The sequence below is a fragment of the Zootoca vivipara genome, chromosome 12, assembly GCF_965207765.1.
Source record: "Zootoca vivipara chromosome 12, rZooViv2.hap1.1, whole genome shotgun sequence".
Taxonomy (NCBI): Eukaryota; Metazoa; Chordata; class Lepidosauria; order Squamata; family Lacertidae; genus Zootoca; species Zootoca vivipara.
The window spans coordinates 47,640,117-47,664,164 of NC_142595.1; the positions used below are offsets into that span (position 1 = coordinate 47,640,117).

Below are 24,048 nucleotides of genomic sequence, written 5' to 3' on the forward strand. Positions count from 1 at the left end.
TCCTTCCGCCCCGTCTCTCCCCCTCGCCCAAAGTGGAGACGTGGTCGGGCGCGGGGTCTGGCTCCAATTAGAGGGTTGCGAGGAGGATGGAGGGAGAGAGAGAGAGAGAGAGAGAGACTCCCCTTGCAGGGGGGGGGGGGAGAAGATGGGAGGAGGGAGGGACGGAGGGAGGAGGAAAAGAAAGGAAAGGAAGAAAGCCAGGGAGCCTCCAATCTGCATGCGCCTATTGAACTCAACTTCTGAGCAGAGGGTCGCTGCACATGCGACCCAAATGCATGCATGCTCTTTCCCGCTTCCACCCCCTCTCTTTTCCCATCCCCCGGTTCTTCCCTCTGCGCTGAACTTTAACACCGTAAGTCCCCCACTTCGGGGGCAGGAACTTACCTTCGCCTTAATGTTACTGTACAGCGACTTCTATTGCATGCATACCGGTAGGCCGCCTTTCTACCGGGGAGCTCAAGGCGGCCTGCATAACATGGTTGTCTCCCGCTGTCACCGTTGCCTGCTCACCACAACCCTAAAAGGTAGGCTAGGGCAGTGAAAGAACGAGTCTGGCCCCAAGGCACCTCCTGAGGCTCATGGCTGAGGCTGAGTGGGGATTGAGCCCCCGGTCCATAGCCGGATTTATGTACAGTGGTACCTCGGGTTACAGACGCTTCAGGTTACAGACTCCACTAACCCAGAAATAGCACCTCGGGTTAAGAACTTTGCTTCAGGATGAGAACAGAAATTGCGCAACGGCGGCGAGCGACAGCGGGAGGCCCCATTAGCTAAAGTGGTACTTCAGGTTAAGAATGGACCTCCAGAACGAATTAAGTTCTTAACCCGAGGTATAAGCTAAACAAGCTATAGCTTAGAGCCCTACTCTCTTGGGGGCCCCAAAAAAATTGAAAGGGAAAAAAACCTTGATGTACATTTCCAAAATATAAAACCAATTAAATAACCATTTACCAAATAAAACCTACATACAGCAACAGTGTTTTGTGTTGTGTAGGCTCCTATTTTGTTATGTGCAAATGGCTTTAGACACCTGTTAGGTCCATAAATTACCATATACAGTACTGTAGCATATATTCAACACATAAAAAACAGCAACAATTTGTTGTTGAAAAAGGACAGTTGGATATACAAAGGGCCTCATTACCTTCAGTAGCTTAGGGCCTCATCAAACCTAAATCCGGCCCTGCCCTGGCCTCCCAAGTCCTAGTCCTATACTTTAACCACTACCCCACATTGCCTTTCTGGTCTTTCTCTATCATGCTACTAGTATTGGTGGTGGTGGTGTTATGCCATCACTGTGCCTGGCAAAATAATAATAATAATAATAATAATAATAATAATAATAATAATAATAATAATAATGTTATTATTACTTTATTATTTAATAATTTCCTTTATTCACGGCCACTCTGGGTGGCTTAAACACATAAAAATTGTAAAGAATTAGACATTAACGTAAAACATTATTATTATTATTATTATTATTATTATTATTTACACAGCTTGGGTATTCTCTGAATGTAGAGCAATGTGTAAATTCTGAAATTAATTAGGTAATCAAATAATAGAATCATAGAGCTGGAAGGGACCCGGGGGGTCATCTAGCCCAACCCCCTGCAAGGCAAAAATCTTTTGCCCAACATGGGGCTCGAACCCACGACCCTGGGATTAAGAGCCTCATGCTCTAGTCTACCTACTGGAGAGGGAGGGAGAAATTCAGATCTAGAAAGGGGACTGGAATTCCCCTCTGAGGAAAGGTTGCAACATGTGGGGCTTTTCAATTTAAAGAGAAGGCAAGCAGAGGCAACAAGACGAAAGTTAATGTAAAACTATGCAAGTCATGGAGAAAAGTGGTTAGAGGGTGATTTCCCCCCACCCCCTCATAATGCTAGAACTTCCGAAGAAGCTGGATATTGAAGAATTTGGGTCAGAGGAAAGAAAGGTCTTTTTCACATAGCACTTAGTTAAGTTCTCGGAATTTGATCCCACAGGAGGCAAGGAGGGCCTTCAAGTTGAATGGCTCTATAAGGGAGATTAGGGACCCAGGTGGTGCTGTGGGTTAAACCACAGAGTCTAGGGCTTGCTGATCAGAAGGTTGGCGGTTCGAATCCCTGCAACTGGGTGAGCTCCCGTTGCTCGGTCCCGTTGCTCGGTCCCAGCTCCTGCCCACCTAGCAGTTCAAAAGCACATCAAAGTGCAAGTAGATAAATAGGGACCGCTCCGGCGGGAAGGTAAACGGCGTTTCCGTGTGCTGCTCTGGTTCGCCAGAAGCAGCTTTGTCATGTTGGCCACATGACCCGGAAGCTGTCTGCGGACAAACGGCGGCTCCCTCGGCCTATAGAGCGAGATGAGCGCCGCAACCCCAGAGTCGGACACGACTGGACCTGATGGTCAGGGCCCTTTTACCTTTACCTTTATAAAAGGGATTAGATAAATTCATGGAGCGGCTACTAGCCACAATGGCTATATACTCTGCCTCCACTGGTCAGAGGCAGTAAATGCTTCTGAATCCCATCCACTCGAAACTGCAGGAAGTGAGTGTGTTGCTGTGCTTCAATGCCACAGGCACCTGGCTGGCCGCTGTGATGACAGGATGCTGGGCTAGAGGGCCAGGAAGCTCTACTTAAATGTCCTTCTGGAACAAAGGGTTGGAGCAGGAGGAGCAGGGTAGGTTAATGGGGTGACAGCGGCCAGACGAGACCGAGAGTGGGTCCAATGGTCAAGAAAGCGGTTTCTGCATGTCTTGGAGAGAGAAGCGAGGGGCAGACGGGACTCGCCCACCTGGGAACGTAGCCCATCTAGGACAAGGAAAATTCTGATCCTAAACCTCCGCTGCCTTGTGGCTAAACTCATTTGAGAGAAAGGGCTTTAGGAGTAAACCCTGAGGACAAATCCGTACCCTCTGTCTTGTGGGACATCTTAAACCCTGCACAAATCCAGAGTGGAGTACCTGCCTAAGCGGGTTGGATGCCTCCTTCCACCAACTCCTGCAGCCAAGCTGGTGCCAAATGTCTTGCTCTGCTTTCCTTTAGACCACATAAGTGAGACCGGGGGAAGGGGGGTGCCTTGTTGTCTGGCCAGTCCAGGACCTCCATACACACTGCCCAGGCTTGCCTCCCAGACAGGTCACTTGAGTGCCGCTAAACAACGTGGGAGGCAGCAGTTACAAGTCACCGGTCTCTGCAGCCACAGCAGGCGCTGCGATTCTCCAGAGGTTTGACTTCGCCCCTGGAGGCGCGGTCCATTGTCTCTCAAGAAACAGAAATATATCAACATCCAGCCAACATTTCCATAGCATGAGGCGTAGGAGAAATGTTCAGAGCAGGACCGGGGCAAATGTTACAATATCTTTTTTTTAAATCACTTTTATTTGATTTTACAAATATAAATTTATAACAAAACCAAATACATTTCCATATAAAGAGATTTCTCTGAATTTCGAGACCTCCCCCCACCCATCCCCTCCCTGGGTCCTATTGTCAATGTTCCCAACTGCACATTATATAATACTCTATATTTTATATCTATCCATATCAATATCAATTAGCGCCAATCAATTGGAGGAAATTATTCCCGAGAATTAGCCTGGGCACAAAAGCTTTTCGACTCAGAATGGTGTAGTAATTCTTTCTGAAATAGATTAGCAGCTCAAAATATTAAGTGAAATCATTGCTGTTTTAATTGTTATTATTACTGTTTGTTTGTTTTTCCTGTAAAGCACTCGAGAGATTTTTATGATATTAAGCAGTATTGCGTTTGTTTTTTTAAAAAAACAAATAAACAATAAAAGCACCATTTCAACTAAAAAAAAAAGCAGGACCGGGCAGCTGGAATGCTGGTTTATTTTCCAGTGAACAAAAAGAAATGCTATGGCCTGGGACTCTTGGATTCTGCCTCTGCCTCCGAGCGCAATGCACTTTGAGCCAGAGCTCACCACCCCCACCCAGATTTCAGACCAGGGAGGTAGGGCTGGGCTGAGCGAACCGGTGGTCTTGGCTTCCAGAGAAAGTGAGGAAATGGTTGGAGCCAAAGGACCTTCCTGTTAAGACAAACATGTTACAATGCGAGGGATTACTCGGCGAGGTTCGGCTCCAGCTGCTCTGCCCTGGAGGTTTGCCTGAGCATCGTCTATTTCAGGAGTTGCACCGCAGCCTTTCTTAGCAGGGCAGACAGGTGGCCGCTTCTTGTATACGAGAGGCGGTGACTCAGAGGCATGAATGGTCTGCTGCGCAAACCCAGATATTCCTAATATCCGCTTTGCGGGAGGATATGAAACGTGAAATCATTAGGGGCTTCCTTCCTGATAAGGATGGGACTGTTCAGCAGCGCTGGGTGGCAGCAGCCAGCCAGCCAGCACTGGGCAATTGCCAAATCCTGGGCAAGGGAATTCTCCGGTGAGGCCTGCCCTGTGCCTACTTAAGACCACACCATTTGAGGCAGCCCACACCCCACCATCCCTCACCACTCTGCCTCTTTTAAGAGGGTCTCTCTTTCCGCAGAGGGAAAACAAGCTCTGCCCTGCTTTCTAGGGCAAAGCCAACTCTGTTCTGGAAGGGCAATTCCAGGTATGCGTCCTGTGGACTTTGGCATGGCTTTATCAACCCCACACATGAAACACACACCACCTTTGAGCTGAAACTTTGGTTCCAAGAACTAAGACTAGATAGGATCTGGGCCCTCGGTGGTAGTTCCACTGCCCTCAGAAGTTCAGGGGTGGGGGTGGGGAGGGCAGCAGCCCAGGAAGAGGGCATTGTCTGTGACAGCCTCTTAAGTATTTCCTCCCCAAAGAGTTGTGTCCTGGCACTTGCATGATGCACTTTCCGTTGTATGCTGAAGATGCAAGTCTTTGCTCTTTCTGGCCTTGGAAATTATATAGAAATAGGTACAGTATAGGGATATAGATGACCCACCCTAATATCTTACCTGCAACTTGCTTTTAACTGATATTAATATTATATTTATACACCCCTGTAAGCCACCCTGAGGCTCTATGGTGAAGGGAAGGGGGGAAATCACCACCATAACCCAAGGGTTGTTGTTGTTTAGTTGTTTAGTCGTGTCCGACTCTTTGTGACCCCATGGACCAGAGCACGCCAGGCACTCCTGTCTTGCACTGCCTCCCGCAGTTTGGTCAAACTCATGTTTGTAGCTTCGAGAACACTGTCCAACCACCTCATCCTCTGTCGTCCCCTTCTCCTTGCGCCCTCAATCTTTCCCAACATCAGGGTCTTTTCCAGGGAGTCTTCTCTTCTCATGAGGTGGCCAAAGTACTGGAGCCTCAGCTTCAGGATCTGTCCTTCCAGTGAGCACTCAGGGCTGATTTCCCTCAGAATGGATAGGTTTGATCTTCTTGCAGTCCATGGGACTCTCAAGAGTCTCCTCCAGCACCATAATTCAAAAGCATCCATTCTTCGGCGATCAGCCTTCTTTATGGTCCAAGGGTAGAAATAAGCAAATACAGTCAGTTCTGCAGTGCTACTAGTATTGCTTAGAAATGTGACGTGAATCCAGTTTTTTTCTCTCTCTCCTAATGCTAGAGCTGCAGACAAGAGCTGGTGTCCATCCATCTGTCTCGGGAGACAATGGAAAAGTGGGCCTTTGTTTGGGGATTAAGTCATACTATTGGAGAGTTAACAGCGCCTGTTGTGGCTGTGGGGAGCAATACGGGAGAGACATGTTTCTTGCAGCCGGGGCAGATCAAGACATCCGGTTTCGCTGTTGCAGACGCACTGGGCACCTCTTTTCTATGCGCTCCTCCCAGCAGTCATTCCTCCTCTGGTCACTGCTGTGGATGCACAACTTGTCTGTCTGTCTCCTGTTTCTGTGGTCGTCTGCAAGGGATTCCCACATGGCTGGGTTACGTTGCCAGCCCTCATGTCATATTTGCAGACTTCTTTGTAACGCAGAATTGGTCTGCCGACGGGCCTGGTGCCTAAAGCCAGCTCCCCATAGAGCACGTCCTTGGGGATCCTGCCCACTTCAATTCTGTGTACGTGACCAAGCCAGTGTAGATGTCGCTGAGACAGGAGCGTGAACATGCTTAAAGCACATCAAAGCACTTTCACCCACCTTCCAGAAGCTCCACTTGTTAATTGCAAATACGTGTGCAGAGGCTGAGAGAACGGCACTCTGTGCGTTCTCAGAGGCCGCCTTTACTTCCACATATACAACCGCTTCCCGCAGAAAGGGTGTGGCCAAAGCTTGTGATGCGGTGCTAAGTGGGTGTGGTCAAAGGAGAAAGGGGTGGGGCTAGCGGGCCAAGAGGTTTTCAAAGCTGGCACCTTAGTGCCTCTGGTGGGTTTCAAAACATCCAACCATCAATGGAGGAGGAGGAGGAGTTAATTTAAAAACCAAAGGACAAAAATATTGCCCAAGCGATCAAACACAATTCTCGATGTTAGTAAATCAAGAGATTGAACAGAAAATTAAACTAATGGAACAGGAAAAAAATTTGAATTTGCCAATAAACCAGGTAAATTGTTAGCACGGCAGCTTAAAAGAGAACCTGCAGCCTTTCCACAGGACTAATAGGAAGGAAATCGAAAGGGTGTGTAGGGGAAGCAAGTCAAGTCAGTGGAGGATGTTGATTTTGCAAATGATGTGGGCTTCCCCTCTCAGCAAAAAATTATTCCCCCTCCTTCTCCCCCCATCCTGCATGTCTCTCTCTGATCCTTGTCTGCTCCCCTGCTGGGTGGGGACACTGGCTCCTACAGTTGACTCAGCAAACACTGATTTTTGCTGAGTTGGAAGAAGAGAGCCTCCTCTTGGCCCCTGCCTTCTCTAGCCCAAAGATCCCTCCCGGATCAAGGGATGGAATTCAAGAGTCCTGCATCCTGCGTTTCTCTCTCCCACTGGGGAGCTTAGCTACCGGTATAACTTGGTAACCACCAAAACAAAACCCATTAGTCCTAGTGGCACCTAGCTCCCTTCCTCTCCCCCTCTCCACTGCACCCCCCCTCCATTTCACCCCCAGGCCGGCAGCTGGGACTGAGGAATCCTGCTTCTCTGCCTACCCCATCAAATGACCTCCTTTTGCAATCTCATTACACCCACCGCAAACATCTACATCCTTCCTCCCAGGTATGGTGGGCTGGGGGCGGCTCAGATTTAATCTGTATGATCACTGGAGCATGCTTCCCCTTCCTAGAGAACCCCAGGAGTCCTGGGACCCAGCCAGCACAAGAAGAGAAGAGAAAATGCATAGGGCAAAGGAGAAAGAGGAAGTGGGAAACCTTAAACAAAATAAAATCTGGGATCAGCAAAATGTAAACGCCAGGAACCACGTCTGGAGAGACCGACAGCAAGAGATCCAAGTTCTATGGAATGAGAGGGGGAAAGAAAGAGTGGTGGTGTGTGTGTGTGTGTGTGTGTGTGTGTGTGTGTGTGTGTGTGTGCTCTTCATGCAGAAGATACTTTCGGGAAAAGGCCATACGTCTCTGTTAGGATTAGGGACGGGTTAGGATCCCATAGACATTGTTGTTGTTGTTGTTTAGTCGTTTAGTCGTGTCCGACTCTTCGTGACCCCATGGACCATAGTACGCCAGGCACTCCTGTCTTGCACTGCCTCCCGCAGTTTGGTCAAACTCTTGTTTGTAGCTTTGAGAACACTGTCCAACCATCTCGTCCTCTGTCGTCCCCTTCTCCTTGTGCCCTCCATCTTTCCCAACATCAGGGTCTTTTCCAGGGAGTCTTCTCTTCTCATGAGGTGGCCAAAGTATTGGAGCCTCAGCTTCAGGATCTGTCCTTCCAGTGAGTACTCAGGGCTGATTTCCTTCACAATGGATAGGTTTGATCTTCTTGCAGTCCATGGGACTCTCAAGAGTCTCCTCCAGCACCATAATTCAAAAGCATCAATTCTTCGGAGATCTGCCTTCTTTATGCAAAATAAAAAAATTCCTTCAGTAGCACCTTAAAGACCAACTAAGTTTTTATTTTGGTATGAGCTTTCGTGTGCATGCACACTTCGTCAGATACCTTCTTTATGGTCCAGCTCTCACTTCCATGCATCATTACTGGGGAAACCATAGCTTTAACTATACGGACCTTTGTCGGCAAGGTGATGTCTCTGCTTTTTAAGATGCTGTCTAGGTTTGTCATTGCTTTTCTCCCAAGAAGCAGGCATCTTTTAATTTTGTGACTGCTGTCACCATCTGCAGTGATGAAGGACATAAACCATAGACATGCACTCTTTTAAAGCGATCTGCGTTGGTGGCCATCACTGCCTCCTGTGGGAGGGAGTTTCATAGTTTAGCTATGCTCTGCATGAAGGACTTTCATCTATCCTGAATCTTCCAACATCCAGCGTCACTGAATGTCCACAGTTTCTAGTGCAATGAAACGCAGGAGGACAACTATTCTCTATCCACTTTCTCTATGCTATGCATAATTTTACAAAAATTCTATCATGCCACCTTTTACTGGCATTTTCTCTAAAAAGTCCCAAATGCTGCAAAAAAAAGCTTCGAGAGCACTGCTTGCCTGTTTGGAAATAGTGCACAAGGAAGGGGGAATCGCTGTTCCGAATTCTTTTCTAAACAAAGAGGCTCCAGGGATTAAGCTTGATGTGAAAGGACTACCCTCTAACTTAGTGGGAATGGGTTTAGGTTGGTGTGTGATGTGAGTGGAAGTGCACTCTGCACATGGTCAAAGATTGCCTTGTCTTTATAATAGTGGAATATTTACCTATTGGTTTTGGTGAGGGCCTGTTTTAGTTTTGCAAAAGCCACTGTGGCAAGTTAGTACCACTGGGTTTCGTTGCTGCTGCTGTTTTGGCCATCAAACTGCCTAGGAGTGCCAGAGTGGAGCAGCAATTGGTAGAAGCTAGTCGGACTTAAATGCGCTCCCTGCTTCTGATGTTAGCAGGAATGTGTTAGCACACTCTGTTGCCTGCTTGCATTCAGTGAAACTATATATTAATCATCCAGATTATTCTGGGGCAGGCAGAAGAAGAAAGAAAAAAGAAGGGCGAAACAGCTGGAGAGAGACTATGATGGATGAGATGCAACTCTTCGCAAAAAAAGGGTTAAAGCTGGCGATAGGAAACGGGGGCGATGGGGGGGGGAGGAATGCAAGCTGCAGCCTGAGCAAGCAAATTTGAAACCTGCAATTTGAGGCCGGGGTGGCGCTTGGCTTCCCTTCTTGTCCCGGCTTGCAGAATCGCGCCGAAGCCGCTAGATGGCGCCAAACGCTGGCCAACGGCGGAGTCCGGGGAGGGGAGCGCCCACTCTTAAAAGGACAGACCCACATTATAACGTCGGACAATTGGGTGTGTTTGGGAGGTGAAATTATGGGATTCCCCCCCCCCCAGGGCAAGCAGGATCATAAAAAGGGGTGCTGACTCTTCCGCTCGATCCTTTTGGATGGGAAGGATTCAAAAGGAGCGGGGGGGAGGAATTGTTTGGAAGATCAGGTTTTCATGTAAAGACCGGTGTCACTCCGGTTTAATGCCCCCTATTGCTTTTTGTGGGCCCTGCTTCGTTTTCAGGTCGTTTTCAGGTCGGGAGAGTCTCCCTCTCTGTCTCTCTTTCCTTTTTTGAGTCTATCCCACGGGGCGGGCGGCGGGGAGGGAATAAAATACAAAAATTGCTGGCAGTGCCACGAAGTAGTTAAAAAGAGGAGGAGGAGGATGGGTGTGCGTGTGAAAACAGGAACGAGGAAAGGGGAGGGTCAGGAAGGAAGAGGTCACGTGGCTCGCCCCTCCACCTCTCCACCCCCCACCCCACCCCGCAGCTCCTCCCCGCCAAGGGCTGAGAAAGTTGCAAAGGCAGGAAGTGGAAGGAGGAAACAAAAGTTTGCAAACATTCGGGGCGGAGAGGAGGAGGAGGAGGGCGACGGGGACGCGTCCTCTGCAGCGCCAGCGCCAGAAAAAAAACACCCCGAAAAACGAGAAACCCCGGGGAGGAGTCGGCGGAACGGGGCGCCACGAGGCTCGAGGCCGCGGCGATGGGCCACAAGCAGCCCTGACTTGGCAAAGGGACCGGGGATGGAGGCGTAGAGGTCAAAGCTGGGGAGGGAGGCGCGAGAAAGTGAAAGCGGCCGGCTTCCATCGCAGATTCGGGGAGTCTTTTCTTCTTTTGGAAGGGGGGGGGAGGATTATCTCCTCTCCACCATCCCCAAGGAAGGATCCACCGACCAGCCTTGAGACCTGGCTTCCTCCTCCGGGGCCACGACGCGTGGGAACCCAGCAGGCGCCGGAGAGGATGGAGAATCGGGCAGAGGGGGCGATGGGGCCCCCCAAGATGCCGACGCCTTCGGGGCTCGCCCGGGGCTTCCTCCTGGCTCTCCTCCTGGGTAAGAGAGAGATTGGCGCGTGGGGCGCGGGGTCGGTTTCCCTTTGGGGGCACAAGCGCCCCTTTTCACATGTCGCCCAGTTGCTGAAATGATGGCGATGGGCATAGCTGTCAAGTTTTCCCTTTTTCGCGCGAGGAAGCCTATTCAGCATAAGGGAATTTCCCTTTAAAAGGGGGGGGGAGAGAACTTGACAGCTATGGCGATGGGAGAGGGCTCAATCTGTGCCCCCTCCCCAAGAAATGCCGGGGCTCCGGTTCCCATCAGCCCGGACCAGCATACCCAGTGGTCAGAGATGATGGTTGCAGTTGTGGTCCAGCGAAACCTGGAGGGTCAAAGGTCGTCCGCTCGGAGCCCTATGCAGCACCCCACATTTTTGGTAGTCAGGGGTGGGGGCAGAGATCTGCCCATTCAAAGGCACACCTGTAAAGTTTGGTCTCTAAACCTCGAGTCTAAGCTAAGTGTGGGGATGGCCAATCCACTGGTGTCAACATTAACATCAGATATAATAGTAATAATAATAATAATCGGGACGGGGGGGGGGTCACAGGAAAGAACCACAGCAATGTGTGGTCGGGTCAGCTAGTAATTTATAATAAGGGTCAGCGTAGCACTTTTTGCCGCTATGGGTCCTTTTCTGAGAGTCCTTTTCTCCCAGGAGACTTGGTATCAGCCCAGGTGAGGAGGAAGTTTCCTTGATGGAGGGAGTTTAATAAGCATTTCCCTTGCATTCATTCCGGTTTATACCTGATGGAGGAAACCTGAAACTCTGGAGTTCAGCCTAATAGCCCTCCTGCCTGCCTTCCCCAACCTGGTGCCTCTAGTTGTTTTGAACTTCAGTCTCCAAAACATATGGGGAACAGAATCTGCTCTGAGTCATGCACCAGGTCAAACCTGCTCTGAGTCACCTCTGTTTCCTCCAGGCAACCTGTCAAAGGCCTTGTTTTCCTCTCTGGTAATCTGATTCTCTAATCTGAGAGAAATGTGACATCAAAATACAGGTGAAACTCGGGAAATTAGAATATCGTCGAAAAGTGCATTTATTTCAGTAATGCGACTTAAAAGGTGAAGCCAATATATGAGATAGGTGCATGACATGCAAAGCAAGATATGTCAAGCCTTTATTTGTTGTAATTGTAATTATTTGTCGTTAGGCGGGTCAATTATAAATGTAATTAATGAAATGTAATGGCAATGTTTATTTTTGTATTATTGTAACTATTTGTTTTATAACTGTGGAATTTCCAAAAGAAAGCATTTGTAAAAAAATTAAAAGAAAAATAAATAATAATAAGTTGCATTACTGAAATAAATGCACTTTTCGTCGATATCCTAATTTTCCGAGTTACACCTGTATGTCAGTGTTCAGAGAACTCTGGAAAACACACTATGGTCTTGCGGGGCACTCTGCTGCTGACCTCAGAGTCCCCGTAGTCCAGGAATATATATATATTGCAAAGGGAGGCCACATTGTGGAACTAACTTTTCTTTTTAAATGGATTTATTGGATTCAGACTCGCTCCTGACTGTGGTATCTTTCCCACCAGATAAAGTAATTCCTCTCCATATTGTATGTTAGCAATAAAGATAGCATTATCACCTGCTGAAGGGTATTGGGAAAGGGTTGCTCTGTTCTTATCTTGCTTTTAACAGGCTTTTCACCTTTCTGTTTATAAGGGAAGGGGCTTCGTGTATTTAGTTCATAGAATTTATACACTGCTTTATATAGCAGCAGCAGCAACAACAACAAACCAGCCTCGAAGTTGTTTACAAAAAGAAGTATAAGTAGAATCATAAGAGTTGGAAGGGACCCCCAAGGGTCATCTAATCCAACCCCCTGCAATGCAGGAATCTCAAGTAAAACATTCAGAGATAATTAAAATCAACGATCAGCTAAAAACCACACTAGAACACCTGTCAGTGTTCTTCTTCCTGTCGAGATGGGCTTGCCTAAACAAAATTGTTTTAGCAGGCACCAAAAAGAGTATAGCAAAGGTGCCTGTCTTGTATCAAGGGGCAAAGAGTTATTATTATTATTATTATTATTATTATTTGAATTTATATACTGCCCTATGTTCGGGGATCTCACGGCAGTTCACAGAATAAAATCAAGATTTAAAACCACAAAATACCTAATAAAAATAAAAATAGTCCTTCCCCCCAAAAAAACCACATTTTAAAAGGGCATAGGATGTAAATCGGATCAACCCAAAGGCCTGGTTAAAAAGGAACATTTTTGCCTGGCGCCTAAAGATGTATAACGAAAGCATCTTTAATGAAAAGCGTAAGGCGAACCTCCCTGGGGAGAGCATTCCACAGACGGGGAGCCACTGCAGAGAAGGCCCTGTTCTCGTGTTGCCACCCTCCAGACCTCTCGAGGAGGAGACATGCGAAGAAGGGCCTCAGAAGATGATCTCAGATAGGTTCACATGGAAAGAGGCGGTCCTTGAGGTATTGCGGCCCTGAGCCGTTCCAAAGTGTGGCTGTCGCTGCACTAAAATACTGATTTCTTACCAATGTGGAACAGACAATATGTGTCACCTGTAACAGTTCCCCAGGTTGAAGTGGCCAAGTGGGCATATAAAGAAATAAAACACCTTGTAAATATATTGTAGGTATGTTATTCCCAAGCTGGGTAGCAAATCGGCAACCGTTGCAAAGGTTTTCTATGCTGGCAAGGAAATGTTTGTTGTTGTTGCCATGCATGAGTTTTTAATCTACCAGCTGAACTCTGGCAAAGTGCACTCCAGCCTAACAGACGTTTAGGCCACAAGGAATGTGCTCCTTCAACATACCAGGAAGTCCTTGGTTTGTGTGTTTTTCAGATAAGCAGACTTAACACAGACATGTTAAGTCTGGAATTTGACTTTCTCTTTCCTTTCTAATCCCTAGGTGGGATTCGGTCCACTGAGAGCAACTCCTCACACATGGGTGAGTTGGGGGATAGAGGTGGGGGCTCAAGGCATGGGGCGGAGAGGGAAGGTGGGGGCGGAGGAGGGGGGTATTGTTTATATCTGAAGGTCCAGAAAAGGGTAACAAAAATTGTCAAGGGGGTGGAGCGATTCCCAAGAGAAAAGGCTGTAGCATTTGAGACTTAGTGAGTGGGGTGTGTGTGTGTGACATGATAGAAAATTTATAAAATTATGCATGTCCTAGAGAAAAGGAGATGGAGAAAAGTTTTTTTCTCTCATAACTTTTCATTTTCATTTCATTTTTAATTTGTATACCACCTTTCTATATTAACGATACCCAAGGCGGTTCACGGTAACAAAATATGCAACAAACAGCATATTTTGTTGCACACAAAAAGTCGTAATAAAACATAAATTTCAAATGGAATGACTTGTATCAGATAAAGTCATGTTCAATCATCTGTTAGTCACAGTACACAATAAAATCAACTCACAAAACACCAGCAAGTAATTATGAAACGAAGATCACCCTTAACAATTGGAATAAATAATTGCTAAACTACGATCGATAAAAATAACTGCAAGTCACAATGCCTGGAAACACCACAATGCATACACACAAAACCACGTAAAAGGGCCAAGTTGGGAAACAGACACAGGACTTTAAAAACTATTTCCCCCCTTGCTCCCACAGGAGGCAGTGATGACCATCTTGTGTGACTTTAAAATGGGATTAGGCACGACAAGGTCTAGCAGCTAGGCAGTAATGCTTCTGAACGCCAGTTGCTAGAAACCTCGGGAGGAGAAAATGCTCCTGTGTTCGAATCTTGCTTGTGGGTTTCCCACAAGCAACTGCGATATCAGGATGCTGGACCAGATGGGCCATTGTCCTGATCCAGCAGGCTCGTATTGTGGCCTAGTTTTATTTTTATGCAGCCACCTAAATAGCCGTTTGCTAGAAATAAGGTTCCTGTGGCCCTTCAGACTCTGTGGGACTCCAGCTCCCCTCAGCCGCAGCCAGCATGGCTCCTGATCAGGGATGAGGAGAATTACAGCCCATAAATATTTGGGGTGTCACACATTCAGCACCCCTGAGGGAAAGGCAAGGGTAGCCTTGGTCCAGTATACCTGAAGGAGCGTCTCCTCCCCCATCGTTCTGCCTGGACACTGAGGTCCAGCGCCGAGGGCCTTCTGGCGGTTCCCTCGCTACGAGAAGCTAAGTTACAGGGAACCAGGCAGAGGGCCTTCTCGGTAGTGGCACCCACCCTGTGGAATGCCCTCCCACCAGAGGTCAAAGAGAACAACAATTACCAGACCTTTAGAAGGCATCTTAAGGCAGCCCTGTTTAGGGAAGCTTTTAATGTTTGATGGATTTCTGTATTTTGGTGTTTTGTTGGAAGCCGCCCAGAGTGGCTGGGGGAACCCGGCCAGATGGGCGGGGTATAAATAATAAATTATTATTATTATATTATATTATAGTAGCCAACCTGGTGCTCAAGCAATATAGCCCTTATAAGATGCGAGTTGCTGTCCAAAAATAGCTGGAGGTCACAATGTTGGCTATCTCTGCATTGGGTTTGGAGAACCAGGATGTCGTGACAAAGGCTCAGAAAAAGAAGGTTAAGGACCGAGGAGGGCACTGAGCGGAGTGGGGTGGTGGTAGCCATTTCAGGGATAAGTGACAGCAAGGGAGAGAAGCCTGAAATGACCATGGAGACCAGGTTGCTTAGAAAGATACCTCGGTTTTCGAACGTAATCTGCTCCAGAAGACCATTTGACTTCTGAAACGTTCGGAAACCAAAGCATGCCCTTTCCGGAAGCATTTACTTCTGGGAAACTCAACGGGGAAGCCGTGTGGCACATTCGGCTTCCAAAAAGAGTTCGGAAACCAAAGCTTCTGGGTTTCCGGCGTGCGGAAGCCGAAACGTTTGACTTCCGAGACGTCCGGAAACGGAGAGGTACCACTGTATTACGAAGGGGAACTATAAGTCAGGAGGAGCTGGAAGTATGGGGGAAAGGGGCTCAACGTTGCTTAACTGACCTTCTCCTCCCCCCCCCCCAGCTATCTGTCAAGGCTTCCCTGACGTCCGGAGGGAGCCACAAGGCCAGATTCGTAGCCCTTCTTCCCAAGGGACGACATACAGCAGTTGTAGCTGGGTCATTCTGGCCGACCCTGAGGAGATCATCAGTATCAGGTGAGAAGGGAGCACTTTTAGTTGCGCCCAGAAACCAACCTCACACGAGCGCATCCTTCAGATTTCCCGGGGAGCGCCACATAGAAGCAAAAGTTGGCATGCACACATGATATTCTTAGAATTTTGAAGTGTCAGGCATAGCTCTAGTGGCTTTAGCCCGAACGTAGCAGAGTTTTCCTGCACAGCGCAGAAGCTAGTTAAGGTAGAAATGACTAGTCGGCTAGACGCAGAATAACTATTTACAGGATTTATTAAAAGAAAATAAAAGAAGCAGAGTTTCTGCATACAAAGCAAAGCAAAATAAATCCTCTCTGTCTCTCTCTCTCTCCAACCATACGCAGCACTCCTACTCCTAACACCCAACAAGAAACGACTGTGCTAGCATTCCTAGATAACAGAGTTCAGTGCTGGTCAATAACCAATCAGAGAGTAGTTTCCAGGCCAGGCAGACCTTGGCTTTCTGCCAAGGGTAAATTGACACTGCCTTGAGTTAATTGTATGAAGCAAGAATCTGTAAGTTTCCCATGAGAACCAATTAACAGAAACTGAACAGATATCTATTTCTCTTTTCCTTCCACAGGTTCCAGCACTTCCATCTCTCCTGTACCTCAGAGATGTTGATCATCCAGTCAGCCTCGCTCCCTTCATCTCCTTGGAAAATCTGTGGCTACCACACTCCAGAGCCCCTCCGGATAAAGGGAGGCAACGTCACCCTGAGTTACAACTGGAAGTTCATGACAGGAGATGGGTTTCAGCTGAAATATGAGAGAGGTACGGAGGAGTCTTGCGCATTATGGGAAGAGAAGAGAAGCTTCTCTCCCAATCCATTTCCCTCCCTGATTACTGTTTCCAATTATCCATCTCCTTCTACACACAGGCATGTCTACATGGACCTCCTTTCCCTCCGTTTCGTGGGTGGGGTGCTATTTTTCCTCTAAAGTGTGGCTCTCCCTTCTCTCTCATTTAAAAAGCAACCACCACAAACTGATTTGGGAATGAGGAAAGAAAACCTCAAGGCTGAAAAAATCAGAAAGTGAGAGAAACCAGAACTGAAGGGGGTCCCCCATCCCTACCGTTTCCGAGCACAATTCAAAGTGTTGGTGCTGACCTTGAAAGCCCTAAATGGCCTCAAAGGCCCAGTAGACCTGAAGGAGCATCTCCACCCCCATCCTTCAGCCCAGGCACTGAGGCCCAGCTCCGAGCGCCTTCTGGCGGTTCCCTCCCTGCAAGAAGTGCAGCTACAGGGAACCGGGCAGAGGGCCTTCTCGGTAGGTGCCCGCCCTGTGGAACGCCCTCCCATCAGATGTCAAGGAAATAAGTAGCTATCTGACTTTTAGAAGACATCTGAAGGCAGCCCTGTTTAGGGAAGTTTTTAATGTTTGATGCTGTATCGTGTTTTTCGTATTCTGTTGGGAGCCACCCAGAGTGGCTGGGGAAACCCAGCCAGATGGGTGGGGTATAAATATGTTGTTGTTGCTGCTGTTGCTGTTGTTGTTGTTCCCAGCAACCCACATCTCCAAAACTGATGGAATACAAATCTGTGTATTATTGGCTCTGGCCATTCCATGCCTCTTTTGGCTTCCTATCAGTCCTTCTGAGAGCCTCATTCTGTGTTTTCCACACCCCTTTCCTCACTCTCTTTCTCTGCTCCAGAAGCCATCAGGCCACCCGTCTTCCCTTGCAACCTCACCCTGGACAACTTCTACGGCATCTTTTTCTCGCCCGGCTTCGCCTCCGACTCCTACCTGGCCGCTGCTGCGCATTGCCAGTGGGCCCTTGATGCCCACGACAGCCGGCCTCTGAGCATCCGCTTCACCGCCCTCAGCCTGGACGTCGGGGACTCCCTGAGGGTGTACGAGGGGGCACCTGGATCCGTGCCGCTCCCCCACTTGCTGCGCAACCTTGACTACACCAGCAACAAGAAAGTGGTCTCCGTGGACTCGCCTTCCAGCCGTGCGTGGGTGTCCTACCAGGCGGCGCCGGGAACTTCCGGCCGGGGCTTCAACGCCACCTACCATGTGCGGGGCTTTTGCGTACCATGGGACTTCCCCTGCGGCGGAGGCGACAGCGAGGGGGCCACTTGCTACAGCGCCGCCGAACGCTGCGACGGGTTCTGGGACTGCGCCAGCGGTGCCGACGAGGACGGCTGCAAAGGCTGCCCGGCGGGGCAGTACCCCTGCGGGGGGCGCGGGATCGGTGGGGCCGGCTGCTACGGGCCGGCCGACCGCTGCAATTACCAGACTTTCTGCGCCGACGCCGCAGACGAGCGCCACTGCTACACATGCCAACCGGGGAACTTCCGGTGCCGGGACGGGCGCTGCATCTACGAGAGCTGGGTGTGCGACGGGCAGGCGGACTGCATTGACGGTTCCGACGAGGCGGACTGCTCCTACGTCCTCCCGCGGAAAGTGGTGACGGCGGCCGTCATCGGAAGCCTGGTGTGCGGCCTTCTCTTGGTGATCGCGCTGGGCTGCACCTGCCGGCTGTATGCCCTCCGCAGCCACGAGTTTGGGTGAGGGACATAACCAGGCAGCGAGGGGCAAGGCTGGGGCTTAGGGAATGTGCACACGAGATATCAAAAATGAGGAGAGCAATGGAAAGTGGGGGGACAGGACTGGGAAGGCGGGTGGGAAGTAATAGGAATACAGCCATACAGAGAGGGAAGACAGGTGTCCCCAGGAAGTGCTGTGCAGTGATCACAGTACCCTGGTGTATAAAAATCTACTTTATTTGCTTAAATACACTCTTCAGCCCAGGGTGGATTTAATTTAAATCAAATCAATCTAAAATCACTAGTCAGTAAGACTTGATTTAAATCATTCCCCCCCCCAGAAAGACTCATTCTTGCTGGTATAATTTAATATTTACAAGCAGATTTAAATATTATTCATTTTTGGAATAATAGATTTTCAGAGTAGTTTTTACAGTTACCCTATATACTCGAGTATAAGCCTACCTTTTCCGCACCAAAAATGTGCTGAAAAAGCCATCCTCGGCTTATATTCGAGTGAGGCAGGCGGCGGTGGTGGAGAAAGGCACAGGACCGGGCGTTCGGAGAAGCGCTGCGACTCTCCGAACCCCCATCCTATGCCTGCTCTGTGTGAGGCAGCGGGGAGCCGACAGCTAGGAAAGGCATAGGATGGTATTTATTTTTATTTTTTAAATTTACCAGTAGCTGCTGTATTTCCCACCCTTGGCCTATACTCGAGTCAATAAGTTTTCCCAGTTTTTTTGAGGTAAAATTAGATGCCTCGGCTTATATTCGGGTTGGCTTATGCTCTAGTATATACAGTATATAAAAAATTACAGATTTGGTTATACTATTAGTAATACATAGACAGATAATTATGACTTTATTGTGAGGTTTAATAAGTTAACTGTTTATATTGGGACAACTTTTCTGCTGTACTTTATTGGAAGGAGAAAAATAATAATTTCCTTAATAACAATTTAAACAATTTATTTAGCTAAAACAATAACATTATAGCGCATGTATACATGTTTGTTAACTGATGTGGTTAGATAATTTTTAAAAAACCAGACTGAGTTTTAGCATACATGAAAAACTTAAAACAAATCCTTATTTCCTGATGAATAAAAGGTAAAGGGACCCCCGACCATTAGGTCCAGTCGTGACCGACTCTGGGGTTGCGGCGCTCATCTCGCTTTATTGGCCGAGGGAGCCGGCATTCAGCTTCTAGGTCATGTGGCCAGCATGACAAAGCCGCTTCTGGCGAACCAGAGCAGCACACGGAAACGCCGTTTACCTTCCTGCTGTAGTGGTACCTATTTATCTACTTGCACTTTGACGTACTTTCGAACTGCTAGGTTGGCAGGAGCTGCTCTGGTTCGCCAGAGGTGGCTTTGTCATGCTGGCCACATGACCTGGAAGCTGTACGCCGGCTCCCTCGCCCAATAACGCGAGATGAGCGCCGCAACCCCAGAGTCGGTCACGACTGGACCTAATGGTCAGGGGTCCCTTTACCTTTATTGTAGAGCTGGAAAACGTGGGCAATGAAAATTAACTCGGGGGCACCCAACGAAAGTGGGTGTTGGAAGATTCGGGACAGACAAAATAAAGGGCTTCTTCTCTCAGCGCCTAGTTAAAACTATGGAATCGGTTCCCATGAGAAGCAGTGAGGACCCCCAGCTTGTACATTTGTGGAGGATAACGCTATCAATGGCTGATAGCCACAGGGGCTATGCTCCACCTGCATGGCCAGAGGCAATGGGAATCGCATTTGGGGAGAGTGCCGTTGCACCCTGTTCCTTTTTTGTGGACCTTAGGTTGGCGACTTGTAGGAACAGGATGTTGGGCTGGACAGGCCCCCAGCCAGAACGAGTAGGGCTGTTCTTATGAAGTGAAAGGAAGTTGAAGTTAGAAGCTTCCACTCAGGCAGAGAGAGGGAGAGTTGAGGAGGGATTTTGTTGTTTAGTCGTTTAGTCATGTCCGACTCTTCGTGACCCCATGGACCATAGCACGTCAGGCACTCCTGTCTTGCACTGCCTCCCGCACTTTGGTCAAACTCATGTTCGTAGCTTCGAGAACACTGTCCAACCATCTCGTCCTCTGTCGTCCCCTTTCTTATCCTGAGGAGGGATAAGAAAAGAATGTTATGGAGGGATGGAGAGGGTTGATGGGTGCCAACTCTCACATTTTGTGTGTGTGTGTGTGTGTTTCTCCCGACAGTATCTTATCCCCCTTGTCGCGGATGGAGGCCCAGCTGGTGCAGCGGCAGGCGCCGCCTTCCTACGGGCAACTCATTGCTCGCGGCGTCATCCCCCCCGTCGAAGGCTTCCCCACAGAGCACCCTCATCAGGTCAGCAAATTTCTTACGTTTGTAGAACCTGAGGTAGGAGGCAAAATGTACAGGCCTCACTCTCCTCATTTGTGTGTGTGTGAGAAATTGGCCTGCTCCCCAAAGCATTTTGTTTTGTCCACCCTACTGAGAATATTCCTACGGGTGCTCCATGTCTTGACTCCTCATGTCTCCCCACAAGGTTCCCTTCCTGAAATTGCCTCTGAGGTCTAAGATTTTACATTATTCTGGCTACTTGGCTGCCACAGGGATTCCAAACTGCACAGATGCCACTCTGTAAGCTCCATTGCTTGTACGATGGGCTATCCATATGGTCCGGGCCAGCTGGGAAATGGCCCTCATATTAAGATGCAATTCGTTCTCAGAAAGCCGTGTCTTCGAGGCAGAAGTCTGGGGACTCTGAGCCGGGAGTTTTGAGGAGCGATAGGCAACAAGAGCACTCGGGCGAGGCTTCACTGTATGGATATGTGTCAGCTAGCTCTCGCCGTATTGAGGGCTGCAATGAATGTCAGTATTGCAGCCCCCCATATCACTCAGTTCTGAAGAGGTCTCTGAAAACTCTGGGACCATCACATGCGAAGATGCGAAGACCTGAATAAAAGGTGTGCCCAGCAAAGGAACTGTAGGGCATGCACCTGTAGAAGGAGAGCGAAAATACCTTACTGGAGTCTTCCCAACATATTGACCATCTCAGGCCCTATGATTGGCAGGGGAGGCCCTGTTAATGTTACCGCCTCTGCCTGGATGGTGTTGACCCAAGACAGGGACTTTGGGTGGTGGCTTCTTGTGTGATGCACTCAATGGTGAGGTGCACCTGTCTCCCTCATTATTGGCTTTCCGGATGAATTTTTATGACATCCTGACATGCCTGACATCCCAGGCATTTGACTGGTGACGGCTACTGAAAATGTTGGAAATTAGTAACTGTGAGGAAATGCAATTGTTTTTAGTGTTTTCCAGATTTGCGTTTTTGATGTTTCAAATATCTTTTCTAGTTTAGATTGTACTTGTTTCGGCATGTTTGCCACACTGGGCTGCTTTGGGGAGTGGGAAGGGCAGGTTGCAAATGTAGAATCATAGTTGGAAGAGACCACAAGGGCCATCCAGTCCAACCCCCTGCCAAGCAGGAAACGCCATCAAAGCATTCTTGACATATGGCTGTCAAGCCTCTGCTTAAAGACCTCCAAAGAAGGAGACTTCACCACACTCCTTGGTAGCAAATTCCACTCCCGAACAGTGTAATAAATCAACGAATGAATAAATATGCCCTCCGGGGATTTCTTGAGGGACTCTCCCTGCCAGGTAAACACACTTGTGTTTGGTTTTCGGTCTGTCCGAATTCCTCACCCACCCACCCCTCACTCTGCTCTTTCATTTCAGAACTCAGTGCTGGGGAACTTGAGGTCTCTACTGCATTTGTTCCGCCATGACACAGCCGCCGCCACTGCCGCTGGTGGGAACCGCCGCCCGCACCGCGGCCGCTTCCTGCGCCGCTTGGCGAGGCGCATGCGGCGGTTGGGACTGCTGCCTCGGCCTGCTCCAGCCACCTCCCCTTCTGCCGCCTCTGCCGCCACCGCCACAACCACCTCTTCGTCACACTCCACTCCCGACACCCTGCCTGAGCCACTACCCGGAGAGGAGAATGCAACTTCCTGCCAGCTGGAAGAGCAAGCCCCGCCTCTTCCCCAGAAGGCCCCGCCCCCGCCTGCTGAGCCTGCGCCAGAGCCCCAGCCCCCGCCCCCTCCCACCCCGCGGTTCTCGGGGATGATGCGGTCTCTCCGCGTACGGCTGTTCTCCCCTGTGCTGCCGTGCTCTGTGGAGACGGGCAACCCGCTCAGTGCCCCTCCGTCCCCCGAAGACGAGGATGATGTACTTCTGGTGTCCCTCACGGTGCCCGACTCCGAGAGCGGAAGTGCGTCTGCCGACTGGGCTGCAGACGACGAGCCCCTCCTGACCTGAGCGGCCTTCTGCAGCAGCATCCGGGCCATCGGGGACTCTCTTACCCAAACACTGGACGTTGCCTTTTAAGAACTGCAAACAGGGTTATTTGTGCACAACAGCAGGAGCAGAATTTTTTCCAGCTCTCTCCCGCTTACCACCTCTCCCTCTCCCTTTCCCCCCACCCCACCCCACCAGCAATCCCTTCCCCTCCCGCTCCCCTAAAGGTATATTTTGTGGTGTATGGGAAAGGGTGGCAGTTTTAAAAAAGGAAGTTCTTAAAGGTTATTTTCCATGCTTGGTGTTTGAGCAAGAGAATATGCTCCTAGGGGCCACCGCGACATCTCTCTTTCCTCGGTCACTTTGAGGATTCAAATACCAGCTCAGCGGAACAGGGGAGCGATATTTGCGTGCCACGTAAATCGTGGTTCTTAAAAGGGGAGAGATTCTGATCTGGTATACCGCCGCTGTTCCTAGTTCTGCGCAACGAGGCGAGAGGAAACAAATCCCTAGGGCCCACCCAGCTATCTTGACACCTCCATCTTCTGAGAGCTGCCTGCTGCGGTTTTTGTTTCAGTCGGTGCTGAAATCGCGGCTTGTGTGGAAGAAGTGATAGGAATGTACATGCACTTGACATTTTAAGAAATGTTCTTGGAAAGTGAGGAGGAGGAGGAGGAGGAAGGGACGGAAATGAAATATGCTTCTGCGGGGAGAAGCTCAGATATGTCTGCCTGAAGGAAGAAGAGTTATGTAGTAGTCAGAAGTAATCCTTACAGGCACTGTAACCCTTAAAAGCAATGACTAAATTGGGGGGGGCCCCAATCCTTATTTTGCAATGCCACAGCAGAGAGAGAAAAATCACGTGATTCGAGTTGTGGAAAGATTAAAAGAAGGGGGAGAGGATGAAGTCAGCAACTCAGCTTAAATTCTTCTGCAGTAGTTGCAAAGCAACGTTTTAACCGTGCACTCCCTATGTATGTTTACTCAGGAGCAAATCCCAAATTTGTTCAAATGGACTTACTCCCTAGTATAGAGACAGAATCACAGCCTTAGGCAAAGAAAAAGATGGAACAATGTTTTGTTCCATTTATTGATTAAATGTTTTGTAAGTAAGCTATTTTTTTGAAAGACACAGAAAATGAAAGAAGTTAAATTTTGCACATGGAATATCCGAACAGCTTTAAATAAGGAAAATGTGTATGAAGGATTTATTTTTTTAAAGAAAACACTCCTCGAGAGCAATGATCAGTTCAGATTTTTAGTCGTGATCATTGCAGATTATTTCTTTGGCGGTGACCAAAAGCACAGAAAATGTTGCATGGATCCAAAGGCCCAATAAATTAACATAACTTGGTATAAATGAATAAATGCTGATAAAAATTAGATTTTAAAAGGTAACTCTGGCTATTTAATATAAAGAATACTATTTTTTAAATATGAAGCTAAGGCTTCATTCAAGCCAGTCAGAGCATGAAGATACGGTTTTCTAAACATGAAGTTAGAAAAGTTAACAACTCTTAATTCTACCTGATTTTTTTTAAGGCAACGGCTCATTCTTAAGCGTCTTTCTTAGATAGGTATTTAAAAAGAAGCATAAAAGGGTAATATCTGCACTGAGTCTTTGCCCAAATCTTTGTATGTCTATTTTTAATAATAATAATAATAATAATAATAATAATAATAATAATAATAATAATTAATTTAACTGACAATATTTGGAAAAACAATTTCAAAAGGATGTTGTGGGTGACTTCCAATGTTATCTGCCCATTTGTGCAACAGAGATCAGCTTTGCGCAAGGAGGTTTCTGGTTTCTCCTCTGCTGCCTCCAGATCTTCTTCCCTTACCTTTTGGAGCATCATTTGAGGGTTTCAGGAGGGGCTGAAGGGGCAAGAG

General features: G+C 48.4%; 1 protein-coding gene across 1 annotated transcript; it reads left to right on the forward strand.

Moving 5' to 3' along the window:
* Positions 1 to 9,734: 9,734 nt before the first annotated feature.
* Positions 9,735 to 23,521, forward strand: LRP10 (LDL receptor related protein 10). Its single transcript, XM_035136270.3, has 7 exons — positions 9,735 to 10,290; positions 13,180 to 13,218; positions 15,262 to 15,394; positions 15,975 to 16,165; positions 17,048 to 17,906; positions 20,085 to 20,214; positions 21,595 to 23,521. Exons 1-7 carry the CDS (start codon positions 10,200 to 10,202, stop codon positions 22,171 to 22,173), a joined length of 2,022 nt encoding a protein of 673 aa, XP_034992161.3. The 5' UTR covers positions 9,735 to 10,199; the 3' UTR covers positions 22,174 to 23,521.
* The last annotated feature ends 527 nt before the right edge of the window (positions 23,522 to 24,048 follow it).